At 43.6% G+C, this 24,698-nt stretch overlaps 1 protein-coding gene across 6 annotated transcripts in view; it reads left to right on the top strand.

Moving 5' to 3' along the window:
• The window catches only part of ADGRB3 (adhesion G protein-coupled receptor B3), a 1,461,501-nt gene that overhangs the window by 1,200,811 nt on the left and 235,992 nt on the right, over positions 1-24,698 (top strand). For all 6 annotated transcript variants that reach the window (XM_073569395.1, XM_073569396.1, XM_073569393.1 and 3 more), the window contains 2 exons: positions 1,283-1,386; positions 24,317-24,419. In XM_073569395.1, coding sequence (XP_073425496.1) covers positions 1,283-1,386; positions 24,317-24,419 — 207 coding nt within the window. The remainder of the gene's footprint in view (positions 1-1,282; positions 1,387-24,316; positions 24,420-24,698) is intronic.

The raw sequence follows: 24,698 nt of genomic DNA, 5'->3' as shown, positions 1-24,698 counted from the left end.
GTCCATGCCTTGTGCTGTCTGTCATGGCAGCGGACCTGATCCTGGACTGTGGCAGAACTCCTGCTGCACACTGGGGGGATGGGGCAGGTCTCAGAGGAAGCCCCTAATCTGTAAGACACACACAGGTCACTAAGCAGTGGAGGCATTTCCTAGAGCACAGGAGCAGCACCCTGTATAGCAGAGTGGCCATAGCATGGAGATTGCCTCATAGATTGCAGAGATGCACTGGGCATCTCAGGGTTGTCGTCCTAGGCTTAGTGACCTTCTCTACAGGAGACAAGCAGGAGCAGGCAGCAGGCACAGGGCAGCAGGAGCAGGCACAGGGCAGCAGGCAGAGGGCAGCAGGAGCAGGCACAGGGCAGGAGCAGGCACTGGACAGCAGGAGCTGCTGGCACAGGGCAGCAGGAGCAGGCACGGGGCAGGAGCAGGTACAGGGCAGCAGAAGCAGGCACAGGGCAGCAGGAGCAGGCACAGGGCAGCAGGAGCAGGCACAGGGCAGCAGGAGTAGGCACAGGGCAGGAGCAGGTACAGGGCAGCAGAAGCAGGCACAGGGCAGCAGGAGCAGGCACAGGGCAGCAGGAGTAGGCACAGGGCAGGAGCAGGTACAGGGCAGCAGAAGCAGGCACAGGGCAGCAGGAGCAGGCACAGGGAAGCAGGAGTAGGCACAGGGCAGGAGCAGGTACAGGGCAGCAGAAGCAGGCACAGGGCAGCAGGAGCAGGCACAGGGCAGCAGGAGTAGGCACAGGGCAGCAGGCACAGGGTAGTAGGCACAGGGCAGCATGAGCAGGTGCAGGCACAGGGCAGGAGGAGCAGGCACAGGGCAGCAGGAGTAGGCACAGGGAGCAGGCAGAGGGCAGTGAATGCCCAGTTAGTGTTACTTTCCTGACACTTCTGATTCTAGACTTTTACATTGACAGGAGATTAACTGCGTTAAAATGTGTCCTTCGAAAAGTCACTTTAGGGGATTGTCAGTAAGGAGATGTTGGATTGGTTGTAATGATTTGGATGTGAGCAAAGTTTCCAGCGTAGTAAACTAATGACACCCAGTCACCATCACAAAAAGTTTATCACCAGCAAAGTCTTGCACTGATTTATCAAGTTTTATTGCTGTCATTGTGGTTTCATGTATGTGTCTGTGCTAGAAATGTACCAGGGTTATTAACAGACCTAATATCTGTGTATACAGTATATACATATCTATCTACCTATCTGTCTGTCTATGGAAAGGTCATAATTCGTTATGACATAATAATTCACTTCTTTCTCTGTTTACAATCTACAGATCATGGAATATTCGGGCACCCCTTCAGTCACCCTGATAATTGGCTGTGGTCTTTCCTGCTTGGCCTTGATCACCCTTGCTGTTGTTTACGCAGCACTATGGAGGTACATATCCGTCCTATAAGATCATGGTGTATGGTGATATTTTGCAGAATGTATCTTTCTTTCTTTCTTTCTTTCTTTCTTTCTTCTTTTTTTTCTTTTTGTCTTACCTTTTCATTCAATCTCTCTACCTTTCTTCCTTTATTCTTTCTCTCCTCCCTCCCTTCTTTCTTTCTTTCTTTCTTTCTTTCTTTCTTTCTTTCTTTCTTTCTTTCTTTCTCTTTCTTTCTTTCTTTCTTTCTTTCTTTTTCTCTTTCTCTCTTCCTTTCTCTTTCTTTCTCTCTTCCTTTCTCTTTCTTTCTTTCCCATCAATCTTTAACTTTAGAATTTTTGCCTACAATTAGTGGATGAAGTAGAGGAGTCCATACCTGTGAAAGTTAGTAAAAGTAACTGTAAAGTTGTAACTTTGTCTTGTTAGATCTTATATAACCAGGTCTTACTATAATGCTTGTCCACAACCCAATCACATCATTAGGCCTGGTCCTCATTTTACAGTTTTGGCCTATATCTGCTTCTAAAGGATTTTAAACCTGGGAAGCCAACAACAAGTGAAAAGTAACTAAATATGTGTTCAATCGTTATTGTCATTACTGTGGAACATGCATGCAGGAGAACATGATGAATGCAGGAAGCCACCACTAGGCCCTGGACACCAGATTGCCATCCAACAGCCCTAACTTCCATTTCTATTAAATAACAAATGGAGTGAACTCCAGTGGATGGCCAGTGACGGGTCACCATTTTGTCAATCTCATCAGCAACATTGTAACAAACATTAGTCAGCGCGGCAGTGTATGTTTTCTTGTTCTTTTTGTTGTTTTGTTTATACTTTTCAGGTTTTTAGACATTTATGGAAAAGACAATACAACTGTGAAACCTGATTTTTCATCATTTGCTATACTATGTGTCAGAATGATTGGTTCATTTTACATGCTGAAACCAAGTTGAACAATACATGAAGTTAATTCTGCTAAATCAGTTTTATTGGATGTGACCATATAAAAGAAATTGTTGTAACATATTCCAAATGTATTCATAAATCTTCTGAAATGGGAATTAAACCCATAAACCCTACAAAATTCTAAGGAAAGGCTTGAACATTAGGCCTTCTAGGCATCAGCCACAAAAGTGGCATCAGCCACAAAAGTGTCCGTACGCCAAAGTGGTGTCTGACCAGCATGGCGGTGGTGTCATGCTCACTACATTCCTGTTTGAGCCATCCAAAAAGGAAATTGCTTGGCAGTGCATGACAGCGAGATGTAAAGTACACAAGTGATCATATTAAAATATGAGTGTATAAAAATAAAGGAAAGCCCTGTTATGCTAATAACCATAAGCTTGTTTCACAGCATTATTACATCAGGTCCTCAGTTTGACTCCTGGCGCATGGTGACTGGAGACAAGACATACTTTAGGGCTATGTTCATACGTCAGAATACAATCTGGCCTGTGTTTTCTGAAATGTAAGCCTTGGATTTCTGCCATTGATGTGCAATGGATACAACGTCAGCTCTTCTGTGGATTCACTTTTTTTTCCATGACGGCACCAAAAATCTGTACAGACAATATCTGATGGATGGGCTTACGGAGACCCCATAAACATGTCGGACATGCAAATTTCACTTACCTTATGGTAAATTCACAATTGTTGCAGAAATATCTGTAGCTTTTGCATGGATTTTTGCAATTCTCCAATCTGTGAATTGACAATTCCAGGTGTTTTACTAAGATTGAAAGATATGCAAGATAACATACTGGTTGGTGGTGGTCTGACCAAAATGGATTCCTACCGATCCAGATAATGGGTCTGCACATCCCTGTCTGAATGGAGCAAGCTTCATGCATGTACATTTACTCTATTCATTGTCTATCGGACCACTGGAGAAAGTCGAGTACAGCGCTCCACTATTTCTGGATCTATGGTGCACAGAGTTCTGCGGCTTTCCGATGGCGCTCTGCAAGGCTTTGCTATTTTGATTGATGAGGTCCCGGTGGTCAAATAATGATAAGGAATAACTTTCAATCTTGGTTAAAACTCTTTTAAAGTTTACTTACAGATTTGCTAATAGCAAAATTTTCCATTACAGATCCATGTTGCCCTCCGTGGATAAACAAGCACAAAAGTCAGAAATGATACAAATACAATTATAATGTACTAAATACACTACCTGAACAACTCCTCCTTTTTTAAATGAAGTAGTCCTCTTTGTAAAGGCAAAAAATAGGATACTTGGCATTCCATTTATGTCATTGCCGCGTCTGCCAGAATTCACATGGCATTATTATGGCCATTGTCGATGGCCATTACGGAGCAGCCGCCATCCTCCCTCGCGTCAACATACACATGCTGGTCATAGAGGTAAGTATCTGGAGGTTTTTTTATTTAACAAGGGGGACTACTTCATTTAAAGAAGGGAGTCCATCCCTTTTCCTGAATTATATTTCTAGAATTTTTTACATTGCCACCTATTCATCCATAATTTTAACGCGCATGCAAATAAGGGAGGAAAGTTACTGTTTCAAAACTAAAACAAAAGGCCCAATTCATCACAGTGTTTTAAAATACCTTGAAAAGTTGGAAAATTGAAAATCATTTTGAAACTTTTGACATTTGTACACTAGTCAAGCCCATTTTGGCAAAGCTGGGCAGAACTAGGACAGGACACAGCGTGGCAAAGCCCACTCGGCCAACTTATCCTTATTCATGTCACTAAAGTGTGCCAGAAATGTACCCTTACTGGAGTAACATTTCTGGTGAAGGCACACAGCAGTTGTAAGATTCACATGCCTCTTAATGAATTAGGTGCATCTTACTCACGCATTGTCTTCATTAAGACTGGAATACAAAACGCCAGTCTAGATGAATTAGGCTCATACTTTTTTGTCTTTCTTTGTAACCCGCACACACAAATATATAAAGACACACTGAGTAACCTACTTCAAATTACAAAGATCATGGGAAAAAAAATAGTGAGCATTTATGAAACAACGCTTAAATGGGTATTGTCACAATCAATTTTTGGATCTGTGTCAGATTCTGGATTCTCTTATATAAACTTTTTTCCTTTCAGGCCATCAGGGGTTAATATTAGTTTTTGCCCCCGGTGGCCTCTGGTGTTACTACAAGTTTAGTTAGTCTGCTGGTGGGTTTTTGCCCCCGTTGGCCGCTGGTGTTACTACAAGTTTAGTTAGTCTGCTGGTGGGTTTTTCCCCCCAGTGGCCGCTGGTTTACATCGCGTTGGAAGTGCGTCACTAGCTCTGCCCAGGGACTGTGTGGCACCGATGGGTTGGCATGATGACCCAGGGTCTGCAGGATACCATCATGGTTATCATTGCCTATCTGCCATGAGTGCCTCCCCGTGGCCGGTGCTCAAAGCAGATGATCAATTCTGCTACACATAGCAAGGCTGGAGCCATGCTATGTGTAGCACAAGCAATCAGATTATCACAGCTTCAAGTCTCCTATTGAAGCAAGTAAAAGGTGAAAAAAATTTAAAAAAATATTTTAAAAATATGAAAGTTCAAATCACCCTCCTTTTACCTCCATTCAAAATAAAACAATAATTAAAAAACACATATTTGGTATCACTGCGTTCAGAAATGCCCAATCTTTAAAAATATAAAAAGAATTAATCCGATTGGTAAACGGTGTAAAGAGAAAAAAATTCAAAACGCCAGAATTACGTTTTTTGGTCTCTACAATACTGTAATAAAATGCAACAATGGGTGATCAAAACATCGTATGTACCCCAAAATGGTATCAATAAAAGCGTCATCTTGGCATGCAAATAATAAGCCTCACCCAGCCCAAGATCCCGAAAAATGAAGACACTACGAGTATTGGAAAATGGCGCCATTTTTTTCTTTAACAAACTTTGGGTTTTTTTCACCGCTTAAATAACAAATAATTTATGCATGTTTGGTATCTGTGAATTTGTAATGACCTAGAGAATAATAATGGCAGGTCAGTTTTAGAATTTAGCGAACATGGTAAAAAAAATTGCAGAATTGCACTTTTTTTGCAATATTACCGCACTTTAAATTTTTTTCCAGTACATTATATGGTAAAACCAATGGTGTCGTTCAAAAGTAAAACTCGTCCTGCAGGAAACAAGCTCTCACATGGCCATATTGATGGAAAAATAATAATGTTATGGCTCTGGGAAGAAGGAAAGCGAAAAATGAAAATGAAAAAATGGAAAATGGCCCGGGTGTGAATGGGTTAAAGAGAATCTGTCAGCAGGTTTTTGCTATAATCTGAGGACAGCATAAGGTTTGGGTTGAAACACTGAATTCAGCAATGTGTCACATATTAGACTGTGTTCTGTTTTCTGCCAATGAAGGTTTTATCACCAGAACATTATCACTGCCAGGAATGCTGCTCACGTGCCTGCTAGACCGATCCCGCAACCTCCTCTGAAAAGCTGCTCACTGCTACATAGAGAGTCTGGTATGGGTGGAGTCAGCTTTCTGAGCTCTGCTTCGTGCTACATCTAAATAATTTACTAAATAATAGTAAACTAAGTGATGCATTTTTGGAATTGGTCCCTTTTCCTACATTATGCTGCTCTAAGGTGAGGTAGTAAAAACCTGGTGACAGATTCCCTTAAAGGGGTTATCCAAGACTATTCTATGTTTTGATGTTTCTTCTGATGGAGCTAAGAACTTACAGGGAGGTAGAATCAGAATGGTAGAGTTTAAAGGGACCTCCTGGGTCATCTGGTCCAACTCCCTGCTCAAAGCAGGATTCACTAAATCATCCCAAACAAATGTCTGTCCACCCTCTGTTTGAAGACTTCTATTGAAGGAGAACTCACCACCTCTCGTGGCAGCCTGTTCCACTCATTGATCTCCCTCACTGTAAAAAAGTTTTTTCTAATATCTAATCTGTGTCTGCTCCCATTCAGTTTCATCCTAATGCTTCTAGTCTTTCCTTGTGCAAATGAGAATAAAGATGATCCTTCTACAATGTGACAGCCCTTGGGATATTTGTAGACAGCTTTTAACCCCTTCACCACCAAGGGTGGTTTGCACGTTAACTCCCGGGCCAATTTTTACAATTCTGACCACTGTCCCTTTATGAGGTAATAACTCTGAAACTCTTCCATGGATCCCGGTGATTCTGACACTGTTTTGTCGTGACGTATTATACTTCATGATAGTGGTAAAATTTCATTCAAATAACTTACGTTTATTTGTGAAAAAAATGGAAATTTGGCGAAAATTTTGAAAATTTCACAAGAGATACGGCACACAGAAAACTTAATAAATAACATTTCCCACATGTTTACTTTACATCAGCACAATTTTGGAACCAAAATTTTTTTTTCTTAGGAAGTTATAAGGGTTAAAAGTTGACCAGCGATTTCTCATTTTTGCAACACCATTTTATTTTTACGGACCACATCACATTTGAAGCCACTTTGAGGTGTCTATATGATAGAAAATACCCAAAAGTGACACCATTCTAAAAACTGCACCCCTTAAGGTGCTCAAAACCACATTCAAGAAGTTTATTAACCCTTCAGGTGTGTCACAGTAATTTTTTTGAATATTTAAAAATTTAACTTTTTTTCACAAAAAAAATACTTCGGGTTCAATTTTTTTTATTTTACCAAGGGTAACAGGAGAAATTGGACTGCAAAAGTTATTGTGCAGTTTGTCCTGAGTACGCTGTTACCTGATATGTGGGGGCGGGTGACCACTGTTTCGGCGCATGGCAGAGCTTAGAAGGGAAGGAGCGCAGTTTGACTTTTTCAATGCAAAATTGGCTGGAATTCAGATCGGACGCTATGTCACGCTTGGAGAGCCTCTGATGTACCTTAACAGTGGAAACCCCCCACAAGTGACCCCATTTTGGAAACTAGACCCCCAAGGAACTTATCTAGATGTGTGGTGAGAACTTTGAACCCACAAGGGCTTCACAGAAGTTTATAACGTACAGCGGTACAATTACAAAATCATATTTTTTCCACAAAAATGATCTTTTCACCCCCAATTTTTATTTTCCCATGGGTAACAGGACCCTAAAAGTCATTGTACAATTTGTCCTGAGTACGCTGATACCCCATATGTGAGTGTAAACAACTATTTGGGCACATGGTAGAGCTCAGAAGGGAAGCAGCGCCTTTTGACTTTTTTGGCTGGAATTGAGATTGGACACCATGTCGCAATTGGAAAACCCCTGATGTACCAAAACAGTGGAAACCCCCCACAAATGACCCCATTTTGGAAACTAGACCCCCAAGGAACTTATCTAGATGTGTGGTGAGCACTTTGAACACCCAAGGGCTTCACAGAAGTTTATAACGACCGGGTGTGAAAATAAAAAAATCGTATTTTTTCAACAAACGTGATCTTTTAGTCCCCATTTTTTTATTTTCCCAAGGGTAACAGGAGAAATTGGACCCCAAAAGTTGTTGTCCAATTTGCCCTGAGTACGCTGATACCTCATATGTGGGAGAAAGCTACTGTATGGGCACACGTCGGGGCTCAGGAGGGAAGTAGTGATGTTTTGGAATGCAGACTTTGATGGAATGGTCTGCGGGTGTCATGTGCGTTTGGAGAGCCCCTGATGTACCTAAACTATTAAAACTCCCCACAAGTGACCCCATTTTGGAAACTAGACCCCCCACGGAACTTATCTACATGTGTGGTGAGCACTTTGAACCCCCAAGTGCTTCACAGAAGTATATGACACCCGGGCGTGAAAATAAAAAAATCATTTTTTTCCACAAAAATGATATTTTTGCCCCCAAGTTTTTATTATCCTAAGGGTAACAGGAGAAAATGGACCCCAAAAGTTGTTTTGCAATTTGTCCTGAGTTGGCTGCTACCCCATATGTGGGGGTAAACCACTGTTTGGGCGCACGGCAGAGCTTGGAAGGGAAGGAGCACCATTTGACTTTTTCAACGCAGAATTGGCTGGAATTGAGATCAGACGCCATGTTGCATTTGGAGAGCACCTGATGTGCCCAAACAGTGGAAACCCCCCAATTATAACTCCAACCCTAACCCCAACACACCCCTAACCCTAATCTCAGCCCTAACTCTACCCCTAACCCTAGCCCTAATCCTAACCCTAGCCCTAACCCTAACCCTAATGGGAAAATGGAAATAAATACATTTTCTTTTAATTTTAGTATTTTTCCCTAACTAAGGGGGTGATAACGGGGGGTTTAATTTACTATTTATGGTGGTTTTTATGTTTGGCAGCTGTCACACGCTAAAAGATGCTTTTTATTGTAAAAATAGTTTTTGCATCACCACATATTGAAAGCTATAATTTTTCCATATTTTGACCCACCGAGTCATGTGAGGTCTTATTTTTTGCGGGACGAGTTGACGTTTTTATTGGTATCATTTTCGGGCACATGACATCTTTTGATCGCTTTTTATTCCGATTTTTGGGAATTAGAATGAACAAAAACCAGCGTTTCATGAATTTCTTTTGGGGGGTGCGTTTACACCGTTCTGCGTGCGGTAAAATTGATAAAGCGATTTTATTTTTTGGGTCAGTACGGTTACAGTGATACCTCACTTAGGTCTTTTTTTATGTTTTGGCGCTTTTATGCAATGAAAACAATTTTATATAAAAAATAATTATTTTTGCATCACTTTATTCTGCGAGCTATAACTTTTTTATTTTTTTGCTGATGATGCTGTATGGCAGCTCGTTTTTTGTGGGACACGATGACGTTTTCAGCAGTACCACGGATATTTATATGCGTATTTTTGGTCGCACATTATTGCACTTTTTGTTTGGCGGTATGAAAATAAATCATTATTTTTTGCTTCGTTTTTTATTTTTATTTTTTAAGGGGTTCGCTAAAGATGTTAACTAATGGGACAGTTTTATAGGGCGGGTCATTACGGACGCAGCAATACTAAATATGTGTACTTTTATTGTTCTTTTTTTTATTTCCAAAAAATGAATTTATTTGGGAATATTTTTTTTTAATTTATTCAGCGATTTTTTTAAAATAATTTTTACCCTTTTTTTTTTAACTTTATTACATTGTCCCAGGGGGGACATATCTGTCACATCACAGATCACTGTGACAGATCAGCGATCTGTCACAGGCACTGCACAAGGCTTCCTCGTGCCTGCGCTTTGCAGGCACTGAGGATGCCAGCTCCCTGCAGGCCCCCGAAGGTCCCCGTCGCCATCTTGGATCCGGGGACCTGCAGGGATGGAGCCCCCCGCAGCAGCGCTGCACATTGCGCTGCTGTGGGGGGCTCAGGGAAGCACGGAGGGAGCCCCCTCCCTTCCGATGCTTCCCTTTAACCCCCGGTACACCGCGATCGTGTTTGATCGCGGTGTGCAAGGGGTTAACGTGTCGGGTGTCAGCTGTGATAATCAGCTGACACCCGGCCGCGATCAGCGGCGCTAACCACGTGGGTGCCGCTGATCGCTATGACGTACTATTCCGTCCATGGGAATTAGGTCCTGGGTCACATGGACTTAATATTATGTCCATTGTAGGAAAGGGGTTAAGTCTCCTCTCAATCTTCTCTTTTGCAAGCTAAACATTCCCAAATCCTGCAACTGTTCCTCATAGGTAGATGCTTTTTATGTGCTTGTTCTGCCCGGGGCTGTCTCAAAGTGATCACAGACTGCTAGTGCTTTCGAATCTGCTGCTTTACCCTACAGAGCAGCTCTTCCTCATTCAAGCTGCTCTGTTGATGGGGCGTCACTGCGGACCTCATGCTAATTGACAGCCACCTTGGTATTTGAGTTTGACAGCAGCATTTAACACGTTAAGAATTGCAGGCAGCACTTTGCGCTACCTGCGATTAGAGGCTGGTCCTGGCTGTAGCACACAGCCAATACCTGCCGAGTATGGGGCAAGTTGACCACGTGAGCCCGATCCATATACGCACTCCCGACTTGTGCCGTATTATGTCCAGCAGGGGTTAAGTGTTATCAGAACAAACAAAAATAAAATCAGGAGGAACTAGGGCAGCAGGGTGGCTCAGTGGTTAACACTGCAGCCTTGCAGCACTGGGGTCCTGGGTTCAAATCCCACCAAGGACAACATCTGTAAGGAGATTGTATGTATGTGTTTGCATGGGTGTTCTCCGGTTTCCTCCCACACTACAAAGACATACTGATAGGGAATCTAAATTGTGAGCCCTATCGGGACAATGATGATAATGTGTGAAAACTGTAAAGCACTGCGGAATATATTAGCGCTATATAAAAATTAAGATTATTATTTATTTATTATAACTGACATGCATTTACATCCTTTTTTGTAGTGTACTGTATATGCAGACTGGTAAATGCTATGAGATTATAGTGCGCCGATGTACTGACTATGCCACACACAGCTCAATATGATATTGAACAAATGCACAAAGTTACCTACAGAGATGAGCATCATTAGACAAACACAGGAGGAGATCATACACACAGGGGGGCATCATACACACATGGGGGAATCCTCTACACAGGGGGCATCATACACACCTGGGGGCATCATACACACCTGGGGGCATCCTACACACAGGGGGCATCATACACACAGGGGGACATCATATTCATGTGGGGGCATCATACACGCACGTGGGCATCCTACACACATGGGGGCATCCTACACACATGGGGGCATCCTATACACAGGGGGCACCATACACACATGGGGGAATCCTACACACATGGGTATATCATATTCATGTGGGGGCATCCTCCACACAGGGGGGCATCTTCCACACAGGGGGCATCATACACACCTGGGGGCATCCTACACACAGGGGGGCATCCTACAGACTGGGGCATCATATTCATGTGAGGGCATCATACACATATGGGGCATCCTACACACATGGAGGCATCCTACGCACAGGGGGCATCATACACACAAGGGACATCATATACATGTGGGGGCATCATACACACAGGGGGACATCCTACACACATTGGGCATTCTACACACGGGTATATCATATTCATGTGGGGGCATCATACACACAGGGGGCATCATACTCACATAGGGATATCATATACATGTTGGGGCATCATACACACAGGGGGGCATCATACACACAGAGGGCATCATACACACAGGGGGCATCATACACACAGGGGGCATAATACACACTGGGGGTATCATACACACAGGGGGCATCATATACATGTGGGGTCATCATACACATGGGGGACATCATACACACATGGGGCATCATACACACAGGGGCCATCATACACACATGGGGGCATCATACACACATTGGGACATCATATACATGTGGGGGCTTCATACACACAGGGGGATATCATACAGACATGGGGGCTTCATACACACATGGGGAATCATACACACAGGGGGGCATCATATACATGTGGGGTCATCATTCACACTGGGGACATCATACACACATTGAGCATCATACACACAGGGGCCATCATACACACATGGGGGCATCATATACACGGATATCATATACATGTGGGGGTGTCATGGGATCCTTCTCTGGTATCACACAATCAACAGAGCAAGAGGAGAGTGAACAATTCCAAGACATTTATTTAGGCAAAAATATGAAAGGTCCATTTTCAGTCCACCCCACAAAGGATAGATAGTCCAGAATCTGAATACAGTTCAGTAACAGTATAACATGTCCAGGGAGATGAGAGTCCAAAATCCAGCTGACAGTGATAACATGTTCCATATATTCTTCTTTCTCTCCGAAGTCCTGTCTTCACACCATGCTCTGCACACAACAACTGACTTGCCCAGCCCCTATCCTCCCCAGCCCCCTCATGATGTCCAGGTAGAGTCAAACAGGTTGGGGCCGGTTTTCAGGCCTCAGACTTGACAAAAGGTGCCGGGGGATTATGACACTACAGGGGGTCATCAAGAGTCATAGATAAAAGTCAGGCTGCAGACATACAAGGCATCATGATTAACACTTTGCAAATCAGTGAAATAGCAATATACACAAAATGATATCCATATAGCATATCACACCATCACAACTTCTCCCCCCTCATAATAAGTGAGCACGCTATGAGGTCTACACAGACCTCTGGCCTGCTCACTATAGTCCACATTACTCAATCGTTTATAGTTCCTTGTACAGTGGCAGGGGTTGCAATAATTATAAGCACTTGATGTCCTTTCATAAATTCCCGGGTCCTGGCGTTACGGTCATACCAGGTTTCTTGACTGGACTGGGCCATTTACTGTTGATTATTAGCCACTAGCTGGGCAAAACGATCTCTGAACTCTAGAACGTAGAGAACGATGGGCATTCCAATGTCTGCGATATCTCCCTCCAATTGTTCTTTCAGAAGAGTGAGAGGCCCGTGGGCCTTCTGGCCAAACAGATTGCTCCTCAGTGGGGTCCGGATGTTGTGGTGCTTGAAGGGCCTGTAGTCGGGTGACTGCTCCCACAAAATGATACTGTAACTCCCCAATGTCGTTCCCAAGGAGGATATCTGCAGGAAGCCCTCCCATAACTCCAATCCAGCACAGTTTTTCTCCAAAACCATAATCCAAACGCACCAAAGCTCGCTGTATATATTTGCGGACACCCCCCGCCAAGACAATGGGAATTCCTGCACCCTGGGGAATTGCCTCGGGTCGAACCACACGGGTGTCAGCGATAGTCAGAAATGCCCCCGTGTCTCTAAATCCTGACACTTTGTATCCATCAATTAAGACATCCTGCAGGTGGCGTTGCCGTTGCTCTGGGTAGCCAAAGGACAGAGGCCGAAGTCCGTACACTCCAGGAGGAGTATCTACGGTGCCGTGGTCGGTGGTCCACTCTGGTGGGGATGGTGGTAGCTCTTTCTCAGGCGGGATGAAGTGCACCAGATGCACTGGACGAGGTGGGGCTGCATGGGGCTCCCTCCGAATCCTTGAGGGACATCCAAACTGCAAATGTCCAGGTTGCCCACACACATAACATCTCCTCTCTGTGATACCCCCAGGTCGTGGTTGGAACTGTTGGGGCCCAGGATTGGGAGGTGTGATAGTCAGCGGCTTGCGACTAGGTGGAAGGGCAGATATAATCTGAGGGGGACGGGGCGCGGGAGCAGGCCGTGGTTCATTGTCCAGAAGCCTCCTCCATTGCAGTCGGATAGTAAGGGCTTCAACGGCCAGGACTGCAGCTTTATCCACGGTACATGGCGTGCGCTCCCGGACCCATTCCCGTACCTCCGCGGGGCACTTGGCAAGAAATTGTTTTATAAGGAACGCCTGTATAACATCTTCCACAGTAAAGGCGTTTTCTGCTTCCAGCCATCTCCGACATGCCTAGGACATCTTATGTGCATAAATCCTAAATGATCCCCCCGTGGTGCATGGGAGGTCTCGGAACTTGACCCTATATGAGTCTGGGGTGATAGCATAATGTTCTAAAAAAGTCTGTTTAATCTCCGCATACTCACAGTTCCACCGAGGGTCCATAGCTCTATAGGCTGCCGCAGCGCCACCCTCTAAGAGCCCCACCAGATGTCGGACTCGCTCCCTTTTCGGGACTTCCATTAATCAACACTGATGCTCAAAGTCTTGGAAGAAGCCCTCAATGTCACCTGAAGCCTCATTAAACGTCTTGAAGTCTTTGCGGGACACTCTGGGGAGTTCCCTCATGGTGGGTGCTGGGGTTACAGTTTGTCTGGAGCTTCTAGCTGCTTCCACAGCGAGCTGCCTCTCCAGCAATGCCCTCTCTTGAGCTCTATGAATGGCCTCCCTCTTATCTTCTATGGTAGCCTCTTCTCCCAGCAATGCCAACTCCTCCTCGTACCACACAACCCACTGACTTTTTTGGGTATTTACCTCCAGCAGCAGTCTTTCCTCCATTTGCTGTGGGGATCCTTTTTCAGTGTCATCTTGCAGGCGAACTCCTTCCAAAGCCTCAATCAGCTGCTCCTTGGAGAGTCCCTTGTAGCTGACTCCCAATTCACGGGCCTTTGTTTGTAGGTTCACCGCAGTCCAGTTCTTGTACTCTGCAGTGCTGGTTCCAGATGTTGATGGGCCGTTGTCCTCCATTCCTTCTGCTCTGATCCCACCGCTGCCACCAGTTGTCACGGGGTCCTTCTCTGGTATCACACAATCAACAGAGCAAGAGGAGAGTGAACAATTCCAAGACATTTATTTAGGCAAAAATACAAAAGGTCCATATTCAGTCCACCCCACAAAGGATAGATAGTCCAGAATCTGAATGCAGTTCAGTAACAGTATAACATGTCCAGTAAGATGAGAGTCCAAAATCCAGCTGACAGTGATAACATGTTCCATATATTCTTCTTTCTCTCCGAAGTCCTGTCTTCACACCATGCTCTGCACACAGCAACTGACTTGCCCAGCCCCTATCCTCCCCAGCCCCCTCATGATGTCCAGGTAGAGTCAAACAGGTTGGGGCCGGTTTTCAGGCCTCAGACTTGACAAAAGGTGCCGGGGGATTATGACACTACAGGGGGTCATCAAGAGTCATAGATAAAAGTCAGGCTGCAGACATACAAGGCATCATGATTAACACTTTGCAAATCAGTGAAATAGCAATATACACAAAATGATATCCATATAGCATATCACACCATCACAGGGGGCATCATACACACGGGGGACATCATACACACATGGGGCATCATACAAACAGGGGCCATCATACACACATGGGGCATCATACAGACAGTGGGGCATCATACACATATGGGAGCATCATACACACAGTGGGGCATCATACACAAGGGGACATGACAACATATACATGTGGGGGCATCATACACATGTAGTGGCATCATGCACAAAGGGGGCATCATACACACAGGGGACATCATACACACAGGGGGGCATCATACACACAAGAGGGCATCGTACACACATGGAGACATTATATACATATGGGGGCATCATACACACATGGGGGCATCATGCACCCAGGGGCATCATATACACATGGGGCATCATACACACAGGAGGTTATCATACACACAGGGAGTCATCATACACAGAGGGAGGCATCAAACACACAAGGGGACATCATGCATGCATGGGGCATCATACAGACATGGGAGCATCATACACACATGAGGTATCATGCACACAGAGAGGCGTCATACAGACATGGGGGCATCAAACACACGGGGGCATCATACACACAGGGAGACATCATAAGTACATGGGAGCATCATAAGTACATGGGAGCATCATACACACAGGGGACATCATACACACATGGAGACATTATATACATGTGGGGGCATCATACACACATGGGAGCATCATACACATACAGTTAGGTCCATATATATTTGGACAGAGACAACATTTTTCTAATTTTGGTTCTAGACATTACCACAATGAATTTTAAACAAAACAATTCAGATGCAGTTGAAGATCACACTTTCAGCTTTCATTTGAGGTTATCCACATTAAAATTGAATGAAGGGTTTAGGAGTTTCAGCTCCTTAAGATGTGCCACCCTGTTTTTAAAGGGACCAAAAGTAATTGGACAGATTAAATAATTGTAAATAAAATGTTCATTTCTAGTACTTGGTTGAAAACCCTTTGTTGGCAATGACTGTCTGAAGGCTTGAACTCATGGACATCACCAGACGTTGCGTTTCCTCCTTTTTGATGCTCTGCCAGGCCTTCACTGCGGTGATTTTCAGTTGCTGTTTGTTTGTGGGCCTTTCTGTCTGAAGTTAGTCTTTAACAAGTGAAATGCATGCTCAATTGGGTTGAGATCAGGTGACTGACTTGGCCATTCAAGAATATTCCACTTCTTTGCTTTAATAAACTCCTTGGTTGCTTTGGCTTTATGTTTTGGGTCATTGTCCATCTGTAGTATGAAACGACGACCAATCAGTTTGGTTGCATTTGGCTGGATCTGAGCACACAGTATGGCTCTGAATACCTCAGAATTCATTCGGCTGCTTCTGTCCTATGTGACATCATCAATAAACACTAGTGACCCAGTGCCACTGGCAGTCATGCATGCCCAAGCCATCACACTGCCTCCGCCGTGTTTTACAGATGATGTGGTATTTTTTGGATCAAGAGCTGTACCACGCCTTCGCCATACTTTTCTCTTTCCATCATTCTGGTAGAGGTTGATCTTGGTTTCATCTGTCCAAAGAATGTTCTTCCAGAACTGTGCTGACTTTTTTAGATTTTTTTAGCAAAGTCCAGTCTAGCCTTTTTATTCTTGATGCTTATGAGTGGCTTGCACCATGCAGTGAACCCTCTGTATTTGCTTTCATGCAGTCTTCTCTTTATGGTAGATTTGGATATTGATACGCCTACCACCTGGAGAGTGTTGTTCACTTGGTTGACTGTTGTGAAGTGGTTTCTCTTCACCATGGAGATTATTCTGCGATCATCCACCACTGTTGTCTTCCATGGGCGCCCAGGTCTTTTTGCATTGATGAGTTCACCAGTGCTTTCTTTCTTTCTCAGGATGTACCAAACTGTAGATTTTGCCACTCCTAATGTTGTAGCAATTTCTCGGATGGGTTTTTTCTGTTTTTGCAGCTTAAGGATGGCTTGTTTCACCTGCATAGAGAGCTCATTTGACCGCATGTTTCCTTCACAGCAAAACCTTCCAAATGCAAGCACCACACCTCAAATCAACTCCAGGCCTTTTATCTGCTTAATTGAGAATGACATAACGAAGGGATTGTCCACACCTGTCCAAGAAATAGCCTTGGAGTCAATTGTCCAATTACTTTTGGTCCCTTAAAAACAGGGTGGCACATGTTAAGGAGCTGAAACTCCTAAACCCTTCATCCAATTTTAATGTGGATACCTCAAATGAAAGCTGAAAGTCTGAACTTCAACTGCATCTGAATTGTTTTGTTTAAAATTCATTGTGGTAATGTCTAGAACCAAAATTAGAAAAATGTCGTCGCTGTCCAAATATATATGGACCTAACTATAGGGTATCATGCACACGACACATGGGGTATAATACATAGAGGAGACATCATGCACATGGGGCATCATACACACAGGGGGGCATTATACATACCAGGCACACATCACATGTACAAGATATCTGCTTGAACACACAATACACACTTCTCAGACACATGACCTGCACACATACACACATATATATATATATATATATATATATATATATATATATACCTATCATTACATATCTAGTGGTGGCAGTGAAGGAGACCTTAAGTTGAAAGTCAGTATTCAGGGGGTGGGCTGTATACACAGGAGACCTCCTGTCAATCCTGCACTGTCCCTGCTAAATCCCCTTCCCCTCCCCCCTTATTCCTTGTCCCGACTGCTGAACTGCAGGTGACTTTGCTGGATGGGAAGGGCACTCCTGTGTAAGAACAGCAGCCACAGATGGGAAAGGGGTGCACTCCTCTCCTTTCTCCTCATGGCTGGCTGACTTGTTGTCCCCCCCATAGATTTGGCCCCTCCCACCTCCTTCAGCTACTGCTCTAAGCCCTGCCCCCTTTTCTCTCACGTCCTCATTGAAGCTGTGCAATCGCTCTGCATGTGAATGGCTGAATCCTCTGCAATAGCTGGCACTGAGGAGGAGGCACAGGGACAAGCTACAACATAATCACTCAGCTGCACCGCAGTGAACAGGAGATTTGGGCAGTGCACTCATGATCCAGGGCAGGGACCGCAGATCTGAGTGCCTAGAGATGCCCCTGGTGGTCGTAACCATGGATACATAAGTTACTGCAATGCCCTGCACATTGAGTAAACAACATAGCGAATCAGAAGAACTATTCTACATTTCTAATTGAAGGCATGTGCTAATATTATTATTATTACACTTGCTACATATTGGGATAAGATGATGGGAAAACTTCTTTTATACAGATGAAAAATATATGCACCATATTCATGAAGCACCAAACATTTGGATGCCTAATTTCACAAGAAGGACATATTTTGAACAAGAGTAAATGTTATTGCTGTGTATTGCCTTGTAAGGTGACACACATCTAAAGCCTCCTTCACACATAGCGAGATCACTAGCGATATCGCTAAAGCGTCACTGATTTTGTGACGCCACAGCGATATCGGTAGCGATCTCGCTACATGTGACACTTACCTCCGACCCAGCTCCCCACTGGATATCGCTGATCGTGTGAGAATGGGATGGTCCATTTCTCGTCGTCGGCTTCCTGCTGGTGCCGACGAGCGACTCCATGGACGCGGGCGGAAGACGTCACCCTCGCTGCGTGTGACAGGTAAGTATTGACCGCCGACCGCTGCTGCATCACTGGTGAGATCTGCCTGTTTGGCAGCTCACTAGCGACCATTTAGTGATGCACCAGCGATCCTGACCGGGTCGTATCGTTGTCGGGATCGCTGTTGCATCGCTAAATGTAATGGGACCTTAAGAGTTTACCTAAGCTCCTACAATGTAATGCTTTCTACTGCAACATAAAAGTAAAGAAATAAATTAAATGGGATATGGTAATCACATTAATGAATCCCAACAGATTAGACTTGTGGCCTCATCATTAGAGATCTTGGTTTAAATGGCTGAGAGTCCAACTTTAGAAATCCAACATTATCTTTGCCCTGTAGCAGCTGCTGTTGGAGGAATGTAGTGTTACATGTTCATTATTCAAGTGAGTGGCCAACCGGGAGTAAATCAATTGGTGGTATATGAAAAGACGAGATTGTCTAGAATTAAAGTTTCTTTTAGTTGTCACCTCTTCCACTAACTGAATGGGATGTCACTAAGTAAGGAGAACGTTCTCTTTGATGCCCATACGGCCAAGTAGAACTCCTATGAAAGAGTAATGGCCCTCTAAGTTATGTTATTTGTCTTCTAAGTTGTTTAAATGGGCCACTAAGCTTCATCTAAAGTCATCTAAGTTGTATCCATGATCCTCTAAGTTGTGTTAATGGTCCTCTAAGTTGTGTCCATGGTAATCTAAGTTGTGTCCATGGTTCTGTAAGTTGCATTCACAGCCTTCTAAGTTGTGTCCATGGTCCTCTAAGTTGTGTCCATAGTCCTCTAAGTTGTGTGCACGAGCCTCTAAGTTGTGTCCATGGTCCTCTAAGTTGTGTCCATGGTCCTCTTAGTTGTGTCCATGGTCCTGTAAGTTGCGTCCACAGTCATTTAAGTTGTGTCCATGGTCCTCTAAGTTGTGTACACGAGCCTCTAAGTTTTGTCCATGGTCCTCTAAGTTGTGTCCATGGTCCTGTAAGTTGCATTCACAGTCTTTTAAGTTGTGTCCATGGTCCTCTAAGTTGTGTACATGGACATCTAACTTGTGTCCATTGCCTTCTAAGTTGTGTCCATGGTCATCTATGTTGTGTCCATGGTCCTCTGAGTTGTGTCCATGGTCATCTAAGTTGTGTCCATGATCCTGTAAGTTGCATCTACAGTCCTCTAAGTTGTGTCCTTTGTCGTATAAGTTGTGTCCATGGTCATCTATGTTGTGTCTATGGTCGTCTAAGTTGTGTCCATGGTCATCTATGTTGAGTCCATGGTCATCTATGTTGTGTCCATGGTCGTCTAAGTTGTGTCCATGGTCATCTAAGTTGTGTCCATGGTCATCTAAGTTGTGTTCTTGGTCCTCTAAGATGTGTCCATGGTCATCTAAGTTGTGTCCATTGTCCTCTAAGTTGTGTCCATGGGCCTCTGAGTTGTGTCCATGGTCATCTAAGTTGTGTCCATGATCCTGTAAGTTGCATCCACAGTCCTCTAAGTTGTGTCCTTTGTTGTCTAAGTTGTGTCCACTGTCATCTATGTTGTGTCCATGGTCGTCTATGTTGTGTCCATGGTCATCTATGTTGTGTCCATGGTCATCTATGTTGTGTCCATGGTCGTCTAAGTTGTGTCCATGGTCATCTAAGTTGTGCCCATGGTCATCTAAGTTGTGTTCTTGGTCCTCTAAGATGTGTTCATGGGCCTCTGAGTTGTTTCCATGGTCATCTAAGTTGTGTCCATGATCCTGTAAGTTGCATCCACAGTCCTCTAAGTTGTGTCCTTTGTTGTCTAAGTTGTGTCCACTGTCATCTAAGTTGTGTCCATGGTCGTCTAAGTTGTGTCCATGGTCCTCAAAGTTGTGTTTTTTTCCCCTAAGATGTTTCCATGGTCCTCTAAGTTACCAACGGTATAGACGTTTTTACTTCTTCTATGTCTATCTAGTCTGTTTGTCCTGGTTTATCCATGAAAATTTAGCTGAGATTAGAGAAGCCCATTGCTAAAAATGTAAAATATGACACTGCATAATATTACAATGATGCATATAAATAAATCCATATTGCTATGGCAATGTATTAGAATTTTCATGTATCCTCAGCGCTGGAGTCAAGTATATAGAATAACCTTTTGAAAACATGAATACATAGTTTATTGTAGAAAAAATAAAAAATGAACATTTCTTAAGGATTTTAGTTAGTTATGCAACTTTGGTTTGTTGTTTAGAGGTTAAAAATGAAAACAAATTTGGGAGATATTGGCATGGAAATGAATGAGAATAATTTATACGTTGGCATTTAGATTGGGTTCATTTACATTTTTTCATTGGGATGCAGATTTTCTTCCTAATGGAGTACCAAATGACATCCAGTTATCCTGTGAAACGGGTAGTGTTATTATTTGGGCAAAAATCAAATGCCTGCTCTGAGCTGACTTATGTTTTATTCACCATTATTAGTAACGAAAGCCGTGCCAGATTTTGGGGATGAGGATTCATATGACCTGACAGTTAGGACCTCATGTATTATTTCACAGCTTTGGAAATGTTCACATTAATATGTGTTTCCCCTTACGAATGGATGTTTAAAAATCATATTAGCATTTCTGTGTTATAGATTGTTTGCCAACATTTATTTAGGATATCAAAGCAATAATACAGAATGTGAACAAATGATAATAACTGTCTAGTTAACATACACTCTGATAAAAGTATGCTTATTTAGTGTCCATTCATCTTCAAACACTGTGTTATGTTTCTCTACATATCTCCTACTAATCTTAAGGAGTAACCAGTGTTTTATATTTTATTTTAAAAAACAATAGTACACTTGAAAATAAGCATCTAAGGCCGGTTTCACATTTGCGCTTTATGGCACAGCGATGGCCTGCGCACGGCCTCAGCTAAGCCCCGCCCCCTGCCCGCCCCTTCCAGTCATCGCCGCCTACTAGCGCACATGGACGCTTGCGATCTACGCACCCTATCTTTAACATAGGGTGCGCAGATCGTGCGCTGGCCGTGCGCTAGCAGGATTTTGCCATGCGCTGCGCACATTTGAAGGTGCGCCCGTGTGCGCCGAACGCAGCATGCTGCATCTCGGTGCACGCGGCGCACCTTCAAAAGTGCGCAGCGCACGGCAAAATCCTGCTAGTGCACGGCCAGCGCATGATCTGCGCACCCTATGCTAAAGATAGGGTGCGCAGATCGCAAGCGTCCATGTGCGCTAGTAGGCGGCGATGACCGGAAGGGGCGGGCAGGGAGCCGGCAGGGGGCGGGGCTTAGCAGCGGCCGTGCGCAGGACGTCGCTGCGCCATAAAGCGCAAATGTGAAACCGGCCTTAGTAATATATCCTATCAGAGAAATCTGCTTCTTTCTTTGACAAGACTCATCTGTCTTTTCCAAAATTCTCAATTCCTTGGTAAAATCAATGTTCAGCGAAGACAGATTTTACCGTTGAGGAAATTGCTGCTCATAATATTCCATGTAGATGGAAGCGGGAGGATAAGGAGAAAGGAAGTGGTAGAGGACTAGATCCTCCTCCCCGTCTCATCTACATAGAATCTTATGAGCAGCGACTGTGAACTCCTATTTCAGTAATGTATAAATCTATCTCCGCTAAATACAACTTTTACCTATGATTTGAGAATTTTTAAAATAAACGATCAGTCCTGGCCCAGAAGGAAGCCCATTTCTCTAAATAAAATAAATTACAGAGTTTCTTATTTTCGCATGTGTTATTTATTGATTAATGAGATGAAAATGATGACGATGGTTACTTAACGTACTCTTGCCAATGTCATCAGCATCCATTGTGTCCTGATGTCCCCTCCTAGCTCAGTGAGCTTGATCTAATAGATGGCATCCCGGGAAGTATACTCTTAATTTAAGGCTGCATTTACACTGGCTGAGTGGAAGCGATTACCGATGCTGATAGGTGGCCGGTTACTTGCCTGTCAGACTGCAAATCAATCATTATTATCATTGTGCGCTCATAGAACGTGAGCTTATCAGCAGCACATGTCTTATTTTAAAGGACGATTTGCTGCCGAGAACGATGATTTTTAAGCAAACTGTTGATAAGGGTGTGTTCACACTGAGCGTTTTTGTTGCTTTTTTTATGCTAATTTTCAGCTACCGTACCAGCAAAGCCTATGAGATTTCAGAAATCTCATGCAGACACTTTGTTTTTTTTTTGTCATCAGGATTTTGTGCTTTGCTGCTTATTTTGGACATAGAGCATGTCACTTCTTTCAGTGTTTTTGCAGCATTTTTCACCTATTGGCTTGAATGGGCGTTGAAAAAAATGCTGCAGAACCGCAGGCATCATTGTGTGCAGCTTTTTTTCTGCAGAAAAGTCATGCACATTACCATGGACAGAGAGACACAAGTTAGCCCAAAAAACGCACCAAAAAAACACACTAAAACAGCACCAAAACCACAACAAAAAACGCACCCAAAGCACACCTACACCTGCATTTTTGCCGCAGCTTCTTTCCTGCCATGAAATCAGATTTTGCTGCAGAAAAAAAGCATCAAAAACGCCCAGTGTGAGCATACCCTAAGTGTTATTCTCATTCTTCAGGTGATTGGTGGCCTATTTAGGTCATTAATTAAGAAGCAAGCGTTCCTAGGATGGCTCGCTCTCGATTATTGACCTCTCTTAGGTACATGTGATGAACCCAAACCAGTGTTGGACATATAGATGTAGCAAAAATCTAATGAATGCTCGGAGCAGTCCAAACATTTGTTTAGTGTGTAATTGAATGACTGAGCGGTGGCACTCTGCCATCTGTGTAGACGCTCCATGATACTGCGTAAAGGGTTTTGATGACTTTGTTACCAACTGCTACATCTGTAACACGTGCAACCGGTATGCAGGGGCCCAATATGTAACGCTGCTGACTGTTTATCGCACATACGGATCTGAGCTGATCATTTGCGTGGTGTTTAAACATTGATGGATTAATAGACTTAAAGAGGATCTGATCAGACATGTCTGTTTTGGTAAATGCTAGTATTCCACCTAAACTAGCCTGGAGCATCTTTCCTTAAATTTATTGTGCCACTCCTCTGTTGTTCCTCTTAGACATTTATTAATAAATTGACAACTGGGTATTACGAGACAGAGATGTTTTTGGTTCTATCAGCACTAATTAGCATAATTCTACATAAAGACACCCCTTCTCCAACTGTAACCACTTAGCTGTAAACTTATTCATGGAGTTTTAGGAGAATAGAACAGGAACATGAAAAATACTAGTGTATGCTGTACTCTAGTAGATCGTTTTTAATGGTATTTTTGGCTTGATTTTTGGATTGATATTTTCTTGGTTAAAGGGGTTTTCCGGTTTGAAAACAAAACTACACATTACTATACCTCCTGGGTCATGGGCTGAGTCTCCTCTGCTGCTCCCAGTGTCTGTTACTGTCTGCAGCACTGACTTCACATCGAGAGCGCTGCAGCCAATAACTGAGCTCAGCGGATCAACACCAGTTGACGGCGTGAGCCGCACAGAGCCGCTGAGCTCAGTTATTGGCTGCAGCGCTGTAGTTGCGACTTCACTGCTGAAGACAATAGCAATCACTGGCAGCGGCAGCAGAGACTAAGCGCTGGACCAGGGAATGGTGAGGAAATCACAGTTTGGTGAAATTAAAATACCCCCCGTCCCCAGGCCGCCCTTTATCTATATGAAACCGGAAAAGTCCTTTCAATATTTCTGCTCAGATATCATTTTCAAAAATGGACTACTAAGGTGGTCACTTTTACTCTTATTTAAACAGATACATCAAATCTGAGAGGTCAATTATTCTGATAAACTTCTGTCTGTCCATCATCTCATCTAACATTCTCATCTTGGTGGGCCAAACACAAGTACAAAATAAGGTAAGTCAACTATTTTACATTCAGTTTTAAAATAATGATTTCAATTTTTGGCCAGTAAAGGAAAATTTTGTTTAAAGGGAACCTGACAGCTGATCCATGCTGCCCGATCCACAAGCAGCATATATCAGACACTGGCTGTATGATCTCAGCCAGGTATGTTCGACAATAAAATGCTGTGGTGTTTTAGAGAAAAACATATTTTTATGGGGACTGAGGTTTCTCGAAGACGAGATTCCTGTATGGCTTCTCTCTGCCTGCTGCTAGTGACTCACAGGTCTC

The sequence above is a fragment of the Dendrobates tinctorius genome, unplaced genomic scaffold, assembly GCF_039654945.1.
Source record: "Dendrobates tinctorius isolate UK_male_01 unplaced genomic scaffold, ASM3965494v1 ptg000024l, whole genome shotgun sequence".
Taxonomy (NCBI): domain Eukaryota; kingdom Metazoa; phylum Chordata; class Amphibia; order Anura; family Dendrobatidae; genus Dendrobates; species Dendrobates tinctorius.
The sequence above is the reverse complement of the archived record's forward strand: the minus strand, read 5'-3'. Positions and strand labels throughout refer to the sequence as shown.